The 12455-nt window shown below is 28.1% G+C and overlaps 2 protein-coding genes across 2 annotated transcripts; one reads left to right on the top strand and one right to left on the bottom strand.

The window, feature by feature from the left end:
- Positions 1-3141: 3141 nt before the first annotated feature.
- Positions 3142-6244, bottom strand: LOC123272206 (GATA zinc finger domain-containing protein 14-like). The gene is made up of 4 exons (XM_044738907.1): positions 6009-6244; positions 5017-5116; positions 4555-4638; positions 3142-4257 (listed from the first exon to the last, which is right to left on the bottom strand). The coding sequence occupies exons 1-4, from the start codon at positions 6242-6244 to the stop codon at positions 3142-3144; spliced, it is 1536 nt and encodes a 511-aa protein (XP_044594842.1).
- A 3483-nt stretch (positions 6245-9727) lies between these two features.
- On the top strand, positions 9728-11533 carry LOC123271625 (polycomb group RING finger protein 3). The gene is made up of 4 exons (XM_044738021.1): positions 9728-9947; positions 10297-10597; positions 10698-10987; positions 11084-11533. Exons 2-4 carry the CDS (start codon positions 10321-10323, stop codon positions 11207-11209), a joined length of 693 nt encoding a protein of 230 aa, XP_044593956.1. The 5' UTR covers positions 9728-9947; positions 10297-10320; the 3' UTR covers positions 11210-11533.
- The last annotated feature ends 922 nt before the right edge of the window (positions 11534-12455 follow it).

A 12455-nucleotide genomic window follows, 5' to 3' on the forward strand; every position in this document is an offset into this window, starting at 1 on the left:
ATGAAGAGCGAAAAATGAAAATCTCAACAGCTTGTGAAATTATTTTGAATCAATAAACCGCGAGAAAACATGCTAGAAATTCAAGACTTTATAATAACAATGTCAGAATTATCGACATAGAAATACTTTCTGAAGACTTCATTTATGTAAAAATGACCAGAACGAATGTATATCCTAGCCGGTCGCGAAATTATTGCAAATTTCTGAACCGTGGCAGCGCTGCGGGGACTTTCATAACGTATAACTTCCGGACGCAAAATATTTTGGCAGTTTTTTTTTTCTGGGGGCTTTATTGATGTATAATTGACGGTAAAAAACGTGTATCAGCCATTCGCGAATTAGTTGCAAATTTGTGGACCGTAGAAGCACCGCGGGAACTTTCATATAATAGCTTATAACTTACGTACGCAAAATCTTTCGGCCAAGCAATTTTTTTGACAGTTTTATGAATGTACGATTGACCGACTAGAATATACATTATTTGAGGTCATTTTTACATAAATTAAGTCCTCAGAAAGTATTTCTATGTCGAGAATTGTGAGATTGTTAATGTAAGGTCTTCAATTTCTAGCTCGTTTTCTCGCGGTTTATTGATTCAAAATTATTTCGCAAACTGTTCAGATTTTGGTTCTTCGCACTTTATGATACGAAAAAAAGCCTTAAAAAAAATTGGCAGCTTCAAAATCTTCGTAATTAATTTCAGAAAAAATTTCAGTCCCCTTAGAGCCATACTCACTTTTTTCCCTTGACCTACTCCTAATTTGAGTTGCCAATTTTAGCTTCGTCTATTTTAGGCACATAAGGGTCACTTCTTATTACTTGTTCCCCAAGATAATTTTAGGTTTTGAAATAATTGTTTTCTTTTCAAATAAAGTGTAACTGAAATCCTTATGACAAAAAAAAAAAAAAAAGGGAAAAGACTTCTCTTCTAGTGAGTCACAAAATAATATATGTATTACCATAAGTATTCCTACTACCTCTTTCTTTCTTAAGAACCAATTAAATTTAAATTTTAGTTTAATAAATATTTTTTATAAGTTCAAATGTATACTATTGTTTAGATTTTTTCAAACCGAACAGTAAGAGAAAACACACGTACACATACACACACCGTGAAATCCTAAAAAAATAGTGAAAAGAGCTACTTAAGAGTTAAAAACGTTGAGATCTGTTGAAAATTTAAATTTCAAAAATCGTTATAACACCAAGAACTTACCGATTTCTGAAAAATGATCGATTTTTATAGCTGGAAATTGAAAATGGAATATAATATTACAAATATATTATTAATTCAATTTATAAAATAATAAAATTCAATAAAAATAATAAAAATAAAAACAAAAATAAATATTAAGGTAAAAGCCTCAATTATTGACAGGGATCTAGATATTGACACCCTACATTATTTTTAAATATATTTAATGATCTGTAATAAGAATAATTATCATATAAATTTTTATTAAATTCTAATTAATCAAAAAATTGAAAAAAATTAGTGTCAGTTAGAAAACATTAAATATTAATTATTAAAAAAAAAATAAAGTTTGCACCAGTTGATGAAACCAGCTTACGAGCGTCTATTTTCTTAACAACTTTGGTTAGAAAAGCATTTTTTTTAAATGCCGAGTTTAAATTAATTTCTTCATCAAATTATATGATATTTTTTTTTTTTTTTAATTAACAATATATGAAGAATTTATAAAATTGAATTATCGAAATTAATTGTATGCTTTATAATATTTAAATAATGGGTGTCAATAAGTAGTTGATAATTTTTAAGTTAAATTTCATATTGACAGCCAGTCGACAGCACTATGACGCCTTTTTTTTACTTTAACCTAAAAAATTAACTGTAAGAGTTTGAACTCTTCTGATTCAATAAATTATTTTTAAATACATTTTTATATTTTAAATAGTAATTAATCATTTATAGAAATAATTATTAATAAACTTTAATAATATTGATTATTTAATAATAAATTTCGATAAATAAGAATAAGCAGATGATTCGATGCATGCGCAGTATAGGTGTCAATAATTGGGGCTACGATATGTCAATAATTACATCAGTCAGTTTTTTAACCTGTCAATAATTGGTGTATCCGGATACGCTATGTAATAATTTCAAATTAATTAGTAAATATCACTGAATATCATTTTAAAAAAAGAAATTGATTAGTAAAAATATTACTTCAGACATTACCACAAACGAAATTCAACGATATTGATATTTAATTGCTTAAAAAAAATTAAATCATAAATTTGTCTCTTATAGTGTCAATGATTGGGGCTTTTACCTTGCATAATAAATAATAATAATAAATAAATAAAATAATAAAATAAATAAATAATACAATAAAAACAAAAATACAATTAAAATATAGTAAGTATAATTTCATTAACTATTTTGTTTTAATAATTCGTATAAAAAATTTTGTACATCAGTTGTTACATACTTCATCATCGCTTCCACCAAGCTCACATTTTCCTTCAAATAACCTTCTAACTCGTCAGTAATAACAATTAGATCATTCATTTTTATTATATATCCCTGATCCTTCTCCCACTTATCCATTTCTTCTTTTTTGACCAGCTTCCTCACAACGTCTCCCAAACATATCGGTGATTCGCTGAATTTCTCATCATTGATTATTATAACTTCGTTCCTCTCATCACCAATTTTTCTTCTTTTTCTAAGCTGAATTGCCTCTTCTTCTAAACATCGTTGTTGTTCTGCTTGTTGTTGTTCCAGTTCCTGTTGTTGTTGTTTTCGTTTTTGATGTTGTTGTTCTGCCTGTTGTTGTTGCAGTTGCTGTTTTTGTTTTTGTTTTTGTTTTTGTTGTTCTTTTATTTGTTTTTGTTGTTCTTTTATTTGTTTTTGTTGTTCTTTTTTTTGTTTTAGTTGTTCGTTTTTTTGTTTTTGTTGTTCGTTTTTTTGTTTTTGTTGTTCTTTTTTTAGTTTTTGATGTTATTTTTTTTGTTTTTGTTGTTCTCTTTTTTGTTTTTGTTGTTCCCTTTTTTGTTTTTGTTGTTCTTCTTTTTGTTTTTCTTTTTTTTGTTGTCGGTGTTGTTCTGTTTGTTGTTGTTGTGTTTGTTTTAGTTCTGTTTGTTGTTGTTGTTGTTGTTCGGTTTGATGTTGTTTCATTTCATCTGCCTGCTGCTGTTGTTCTGTTTTTTGTTGTTGTGTTTGTTGTAGTTGTTGTTGTTGTTGTAGTTGTAGTTGTAGTTGTTCTTCTTCTTCTTCTTCTTCTTCTGTTTGTTGTTTTTGTTGTTGTTCTTCTTCTTCTTCTGTTTGTTGTTGTTTTTGTTTTTGTTGTTCTTGTTGTTGTTTTTGTTTTTGTTTTTGTTGTTGTTGTTGTTGTTGTTGTTGTTGTTGTTCTTCTTCTGTTTGTTGTTGTTTTTGTTTTTGTTTTTGTTGTTGTTGTTCTTCTTCTGTTTGTTGTTGTTTTTGTTTTTGTTGTTGTTGTTGTTCTTCTTCTGTTTGTTGTTGTTGTTATTGTAGTTGTTGTTGTAGTTGTTGTTGTTGTTGTTGTAGTTGTTGTTGTAGTTGTTGTTGTAGTTGTTGTTGTTGTTGTTGTTGTTGTTGTTGTTGTTGTTGTTGTTGTTGTTGTTGTTGTTGTTGTTGTTGTTGTTGTTGTTGTTGTTGTTGTTGTTGTTGTTGTTGTTGTTGTTGTTGTTGTTGTTGTTGTTGTTGTTGTTGTTGTTGTTGTTGTTGTTGTTGTTGTTGTTGTTGTTGTTGTAGTTGTTGTTGTAGTTGTTGTTGTAGTTGTTGTTGTTGTTGTTGTTGTTGTTGTTGTTGTTGTTGTTGTTGTTGTTGTTGTTGTTCTTCTTCTTCTTCTTCTTCTTCTTCTTCTTCTTCTTCTTCTTCTGTTTGTTGTTTTTGTTGTTGTAGTTGTAATTGTTCTTCTTCTTCTTCTCTTTGTTGTTTTTGTTGTTGTTGTTCTTCTTCTGTTTGTTGTTGTTGTTTTTGATGTTGTTCTTCTTCTTTTTCTGTTTGTTGTTGTTTTTGTTTTTGTTGTTGTTCTTCTTCTTTTTCTTCTGTTTGTTGTTGTTGTTGTTGTTGTTGTTGTTGTTGTTGTTGTTGTTGTTGTTGTTGTTGTTGTTGTTGTTGTTGTTGTTGTTGTTGTTGTTGTTGTTGTTGTTGTTGTTGTTGTTGTTGTTGTTGTTGTTGTTGTTGTTGTTGTTGTTGTTGTTGTTGTTGTTGTTGTTGTTGTTGTTGTTGTTGTTGTTGTTGTTGTTGTTGTTGTTGTTGTTGTTGTTGTTTTTGTTTTTGTTTATTTATTTCTTGTTGCTGTTTTTGTTGTTTTTGTTGTTCATCTTTTTCTTCTTCTTCTTCTTCTTCTGATTCTTCTTCTTCGTCTGAGTCGACTGAAGGAAACTTTAGTTTTATGGTTTCTCCTGGTAGATGGCCATTTGAGTTCCGCAATCTGCTAACAAACGTAATTTTTTTCTTGTGTTGTTTGGATTTGTCAAAAGTAGATTTTTCATAATTTTCAAATAATGATTCGTCATCCGTTCTTGAAGACACCGTAAATTTTTTTTTCTTTTTTCTACCTTTGCTCCTTTTCCTTTGTTAATCTCCTGTCGCTTTATTTTTCGTTCATATTTCTCAACCCATTTTATTCTGGTATTTTTTATCTAAAAAAATTAAATGTAGGTAAGTATTATAAGTTTTATACTTAGTATTATTACCAGAGTCCGTGATCAGATTATAAGACTAACAAATGCCTTAAGAAAAAAATTCATGCACCAAGAAAATAATTTTCTTCAGTCAAAAAAAAAATCCTTGAACCTAGAAAAATTTTTTAAAAGTATTTTTTCTTAATTTACAAAAATTTATTCTTCATTGAAAAAAAAATTAGTTTCTTCAAATTAGCTTTCTAGGCACAAGAATATCTTCCTTGAGGCTAGCTAACCTTCTTATCAGTGTGTCTGTGTTAGTATAATTGTCGGTAATTATTATCATCTCAAGATCAGTATTAGTTTAAAATAGTTTACGTTGCAAATTAATATTACCTCTGAGGGTTCGTGATTGTGTTCTGGATTCCATTTTCTAATTACCATCGCCTTCTTTGTGGCATTATACCTCACAGTCAGCTCCACTTCGCAATATTTTCTGTGGTTAAAAAAATTTGTTTAAATATATATAAGTTTTATATTTTATCGTGAGTAACATATTTTTGTGTAACTTCCCGTAAAGAAATGTAAAAATTTTTGAAAATCGTGAAGTTATTATTTCTACCCCGTTTTTTGAAAATCGAGTTTTCATCAGATCTCGACATTTTGAGGTCCTAGGAAGCTTCCCTGACTATTCCCGCGATGGAGTCTGTCTGTCAGTATGTGTGTGTGTGTGTGTGTGTGTTTGTGTAAACCTCTTATAACTTTTGAACGGCTCAACCGATCGGATCGAGATAGGGAGCGATCCAAAGAGTATCATTGCCATTAAATTTCGTGAAAATTGCAATCGATTGGGTTCGCTACAATTTCAGAAATCTCAAAGATGACTTTTCACCGCAAAGAGCATAAAAGCATAAAACAGCCATCTCTTTGAGCTTGGAGTGCTCGAAAGAACACAAAAATTATTATTTTGAGCTCGAAGAGCTAAAAAACGAAATACGTGAAATGTTGAGCGTTTAGGTGTATGGAGCGAGAAGTTGCAGGGATTCCATTTACGGTCAACCGTTTTCCTAATTTTTTTTTATCATATCTGCACCAAAAGTTTAAACTTTAGGTATACATATTATGAAAAAATCATAAACAAGCCAGCGAATAAAGTAGGATATTCCAATCCGTATACTTGTAATCCTCGCCTTCGACTCGACAGACAATTTTACACGCAGGTTGGAATATTCTAATTTCTTCGATCGGTGATGCGTAATATGCTATTTTTTACTCAAAAAATGTTGCGATAATAAAATAATTTTTTTAGTTATCCTTTCATTTTTCTCGGGACAAAAAAATTTAATCTTGAGTTTAATTACTTTTTTTTCTGTTTGAGTTTTACTTACTTTTTACTATCTTTTGGCTCCGATTTCTTCTTTCCTCTTGTACATCTATAAAATCCTTCATACATGCTCAAATCTCCTGTATCAAATCTTTTATTCTTTCTTCGGAAAACTTTCTCAAATGTATGGGTCTCATAAGTCATAAATTCATGCCCCGATGTTTCCTCATACTTATCGAGATCTTCAAGCAGTTGCAAGTGAGTCAAGTACTCCTTGTTGACTTGAAACACTTCCGCCATTGTTGTAAAATCTGCAATACATAAAAAAATATAACAAGATCTATCATTCTGAATCCGTTGTTTTGTAACATTGAAAAAAGTTTGGCAACTCCAAAAGTGCACGACTCATAATGTTTATTCGTTACATAAATAAAAAAAGAAATGTTCTGAAAAAATATTTTTTTTTTATTTTATTTTAAATATTACTTTATTTTTTTGTATTTAAATATTAATTTAGCAATTTGCAATTTTTTTTATGGTACGCAAATTAATTAGACTACGTACATTATCAATCGTGTAATTAATTAAATAGTTGCGGAATCGAGGCAAAATAAATTTTTCGATCGTAAAGCACTCTCTGATGCTTCGCATCATGAGTCGTGCAAAACGCTCTGAGACCAGACGGTGTAGATATTTTAATTATTAGTGAGATTTTAAACTTTTAAATTGTGTTTAACAAACGTGATTATTGAAATTTGAAAATTTTTTGGCATAAAAGCAATCTGCAAAAATACGTCTACACGTTTATAATAATTTTTTTCATAAACTGAAAAAATGTTTTTTTAATACCAATTTTTTCTTTACTAACAAAAACAATTTTTATCTTAAATTTAAATTATTTTTCACCAACGAACAAAAATTAGACGTGCAAAACTTGTATGTGAAATAACAATTTATCATAGTCTAGAAGTTAAATATTCTCATGCTTTTAAAATTTGAATAACTTCGCACTTATTTCGAACTAAAGTTCGTCAGACAATTCGCGCTCTACTCATTCCCTGAAATAAGATAAAATAAAATCGATAAGTTGTAATTTTATGAATGACATAAAAATTAGCAATATTAAACATAATATATTATTATCATTTATTTATTTTTCTTTATCATCACGTGATATTTAATAATTTTAACAGTTTCTTATTTTACTTTGAATCATAGCATAATACAACAATGAAATAATTTTTCTCTAAAACCGAGTAACCGATTTAAAGTAGTACAATTATGTTGACTACGTGTAGCAAGTTATCATTTAGTAAATAAAGAATCGTACGGATAATTAAAAATTCATAATTCTAAGATCATTAAAAAAAATTTTTTTTATGGTCGATAGATTTTTTTATTTACCGAGAATAGTCAGGCATTCGATGTTGTCAATACCGTGACTATTGATTAAAAAGTATATTTTAATGGATAATTATTGTTTTAAAAACCTTGACTAAGAAAAATTACATAGAATTATTACCTCAATGCAAAATATAAATTAAGAAATATAAGAATAAAATAACTTTATATAATTTTAAATCATATTGAATCTTTTTAAACAATAGTATTTTTATGAAAAAAGCTAACATGCACGATTTAATACATGATGTCGATGAATGAATATATAAATTAAAATTCTCTATTGATGCAATGCGTATATTACATTATTTTCATGGTGTTACATGAGAGAATGAGGTGTGAACAAGCGTAAGTGAGTACACTGATAGAAGGATTTATTTGTATTCAAAAACACTTGTTAATTGTTAAAAAATCATGTAGTAGATATCACTTTTTAGTATTAAACAAATATTTGCTAGTATTTAAAATGATTTGTTTGTATTTAATAAATCTAATATTCATTTATTAAATATTAATAAATCTTTTTAAATGCTAAGAAATATTTATTAAGGACAAAAAAGTGGTCTGTAAATAATTTGTTAAATATTAACAAATATTTTGAACTATAAACATATTCTTCTATCAGTGAATGGCTTTTCATGACAATATCATTGCAGCGCAAAATATCAACAATCGTCTTATGCCAAATATGAAATAATTAATTTATTGATATAGTTAATAGAAAAAATATCATCCGGACATAAATACGAGAAACAAATTCAGTTCATTGCATTTAAAATACATTGAGAAAATAACATTATAAAAAAGAGGTTGTATAAAATGTACTTACCAAAATAAAGGTTGAAAGAATCCTCAAAAAAAACACAAGTTATATTTTTGGAATACTGGATAATTTTCACGTATTAATCACAAACAAACACAAATCCGTAAAGTATGCTAATAGCAGCTTTGATAAAAATTAATTATTAAAATAACTTTTTGTAACGGTGCTGTTGATGCCTCGGTCATTGAGAAAAAACAATTGAAACTTACTTGCTTCGGCGTTTTTTGCATTGACAAAACCCAACGCTATTCTCTGTTTCTACGAAAACATAAGACAATGACGGCATCTTATTCGACTGTCAAATGTTCCTTTTGCTATTGGAGACAGACATTGATAAAATTAACAATGTTAATGACACATTAATGTGCTCAAACACTAAAAAGAGGACGATAACAGTAAAGGGGCTCGAGGCCGAGTATAATGAAATAAAATTACGATTATCGCAATATTAATGTCTAAATATTAATGTGTAAATATTAATGTCTAAATATTAATGTCTAAATATTAGTGATTTAAAAAAAATTTTCAACATTTCTTTTAGAAACAAGCTTAAAAGTTCCATTTGGATATAAAAATAAGCCTGTTAAACGATGAGTTTTTAATTTTAATATTAAAATGCTCCTCATCGGACTTTTTGATTTTCCATACGATTAACATAGGGAAAAAGTTTTTTTTCTTCAAATTTTAGAACTCACCAGTAAAAGCTCATACAGAAAATGTGTGAAAATATTTTTGTAAAAAATTAAATGCTCTACAAGAGAAAGATTCTATAAATTTTCGATAAGTTCATTTCTCCAAAAGTTGTATAAAGTTAAAGTTGAATTTGTATTTATCGTGTAATCGATTGTTTCCCGTTTCTCTAAAAATAAAAACGGGTCCTTTGATTCTACTACTCGAGTGATCTCTGGGAGAAAAAATAAGTAGTAATAATCCTTGTGAACCGAGACAAATATTTTTCTGACCTTTTTAGTAGTTAGATAGGATTCCATGAGAAAAGAGCGTATAAAAGAAATTTTTTTTCTCATTCCTTTCATAATTGCTTGATACGTGAAGATCTGCGAAAAAAAATTGTTTGACACACTAACGCCAAAAGGGCGTATCTTCAGATATACGCCCTTTCGACTTTAGGAAGTTGTGGGTCTAAAACTCTCATTTTTTGTCGATAAGGTAGATAACTTCTTTCGGAATTTTTATATTTCGGTAAATTTATATATGCCCTTTTTCACACCAAGTTGACGATAAGTTTCTCAAGAAATTTGGCGACATATTGCGGCAGTAGATTGGTCTCTTTTTTCTCAGAAACTTGTAGCCAACTTGGCGCCAACAGTTACAAATTCGGAAGTTGACCGCAAGTTGTCGCTAAGTTGGTGGCAACTATCTGACACCAACTTGGTTGGTCTGAAACTGTGGCTATCAGGGTAAATGTCGTACACCCCAGGTGCTGACTATCAAGGCAGGGTAAAAGAATTCTGGAGAATTCTGGCACTCGCATCATCCAGCGTCGGTAAATTCAGAAAGTCGTCAAACGCATCACCGATGTCGCCACTCGAAAAATCCATTTCTGTTGTCATCTCATCAGTCTTGTAACTTTAACAGAATAATTATTTTTCCATAATCTCATGAACAAAACCACTCAAAATTATTAGTTAACACCCCAGTACAAAATTTTTAAATAACAGCTAATCCCAAATGAATTTTTACACAAATATTTATTAGTTTATCGTATAAGCAAGTCTATGAATACTAAATTGGTGATTTGGTGATCTCGAGTCTGCTGAGGTTAGAATCAATTCAATAACCTACTTCTTGAAACGATAAAGTTAATCATTTAAGCTAACAAATAAAAAACAACTAATCAATTTCACGCAATACATATTGCCATAAAGTTCATCCGAACTACTATCAATAGCGAGATAAAAAATAACTACAGCATTTAGAGTTATATTTGTTTGTGTCAACGTGTCAACAATCATACGTTGTTATTTATTTATTACATATTACATATGTATTATTATTTAATTACTATAGTCATAGTCAAGATTTTAATTTTTACTTTAATATTTATCTATGAAAATTATTGATTAAGTTGGTTAATATTATACCTAATAATCGCTTTTGTGTTTGACAGATTTGTAATAGAGTGAGAGATTAAATGGTACTCACAGGTGCCATGGAAAGAAGAATAAAATTAAAAACTCTCAATAGCCACATTACCTGTAAAATATGCCGTGGTTATTTAATTGACGCAACAACGGTCACTGAGTGCCTGCATACATTTTGTAAAAGTTGTTTAGTTAAGCACTTGGAGGAGAAACATACATGTCCGACATGCCAAATAGTTATTCATCAGTCCCATCCGTTACAATATATAAGTTTTGACAGGACTATGCAAGATATTGTTTATAAGCTCGTTCCTGATCTTCAAGAAAGTAATTTATTATTTTAAAAATATGAAATTACACTTAATGTTATAAATTACTAATTTTTTTTTTTTTTTTTTTTTTTTTTTTTTTTTTTTTTTTTTGATAGATGAAATAAAAAGAGAACGTGAATTTTATCGCGCTCGTGGATTACCATGTCCAAAAGACGTGTTACCGAACGCCGGTGATGTTGAAGATGAAAAAGCGTCGGCAGATGCTCATGCTGAAGCTGATTATCATCGTGCTGATGAACAAGTCAACGTATGTTTGGAGTGTGTTAACACTAATCTGAAAACTCTAAAGCGACGTTTCATAAGATGCTCAGCTCAAGCTACAATAACACATTTAAAGAAATTTATTGCCAAAAAAGTGTTGAATGGAATGGAAAAATACCGTGACGTTAGTATTTTGATAAGCTTACTTTTAATTAACAATACTTGAATACATCATTATTATTGAAAATTATTGTATATTAATAATTTTTTTTTTTTTCAGATTGATATTCTGTGTAATGATGAATTGTTAGGTAAAGACCACACATTAAAGTTTGTCTACGTGACACGATGGAGGTTTCGGGACCCACCATTACGATTACAATACCGACCAAGAATAGACATTTAAGTAAACTTTATATTTTGAAATAATGATAATGAGAACCGACAGTTATTCAAATTTTAACAACTCGTCGATATTCGACAATTCTTCCAATCAATTTTTATTTGACATTAACTTATCATTTATTATTAATTAGCAATCTAAGTACTGATTGCGTATTTAAAAAAGTTAGCAAGTCACCCAAAGTATTTTGTTTGCATCGACATGAATTTAATTATTTAATTATTTATATTTTTCATTCAATATGCATATTATTGATTATTGTTTTAATGATAAGTGTGAACATTTTGAGGAATTTTAAATACGGGACGATAGTTTTAAAAAATTAATATAATTTTCTTCTTTCAATTAATAATCTTTTTATTTTTTATGATTATTTTATAAGGCTTTAGTTTTTCCAAAACATTCTTAAAAAGCAATTTATTATTTAAGTGTACATTAATTTTATTTTATATTTTTGACTGAAAAACTATATGCTTTTAATTAATTGTCTACTGGGAACTTCAATCATGTTTATTTTGATTCCGTATATGAAAAAAAAAAAAAAAAAAAAAAAAAAAAAAAAAAAGGACTTATAGTTTTTTTTTAAGCCAAACAATGAACTTACATTTAATTGATTTTTAACAAAATGATTGCTCTATATAAAACAAAATATTGATATAATTCAGAGCTAAGTCAAAAACTTTTTTTTATAACTTTGTATATTTATGCACGTGTATATGTATATCAAAGTTTATTTAAGATAACAATCATGTTCTAAAAGAAATTTGAAATATTTTTCAAAAACGTATTGAAATATTTTTTGACTTTTTCGGTTAATGAGATTCTAAATAAACTTTGATACGTTACCGCTTGAAGGAAAATATATTAATTTTAATTAGTTAATAATTATAAAAACAGAACCGGGTATATCGTTAAGCAAGTGTGTGATTGTATATAAATATAAAATATATTAATTTTAACTAAAGATATATCAGATTGAGATAAAAAATAATTCAAAAAATTGATACAGTTTGGTAAAATAGAACTATTTAAAAAAGGGTTATAAATAAATAATAAGCAATTTCGTAATTAGAGGCATACGAAATTTTAAAAGCTTGTTTATTGTACACTGTGTGTCACTATAAATTATTATATTAAATAAATATGTTTTGTACAGTAATTTAAGTTTTACTTATTCTAAGATTTACTTTATTAAAAAGTGAAATTTAATCTTAAGTTGAAAATTATAATTTTCAATTATTTCTTACAA

This window comes from Cotesia glomerata, linkage group LG9 (assembly GCF_020080835.1).
Source record: "Cotesia glomerata isolate CgM1 linkage group LG9, MPM_Cglom_v2.3, whole genome shotgun sequence".
NCBI classification, from domain to species: domain Eukaryota; kingdom Metazoa; phylum Arthropoda; class Insecta; order Hymenoptera; family Braconidae; genus Cotesia; species Cotesia glomerata.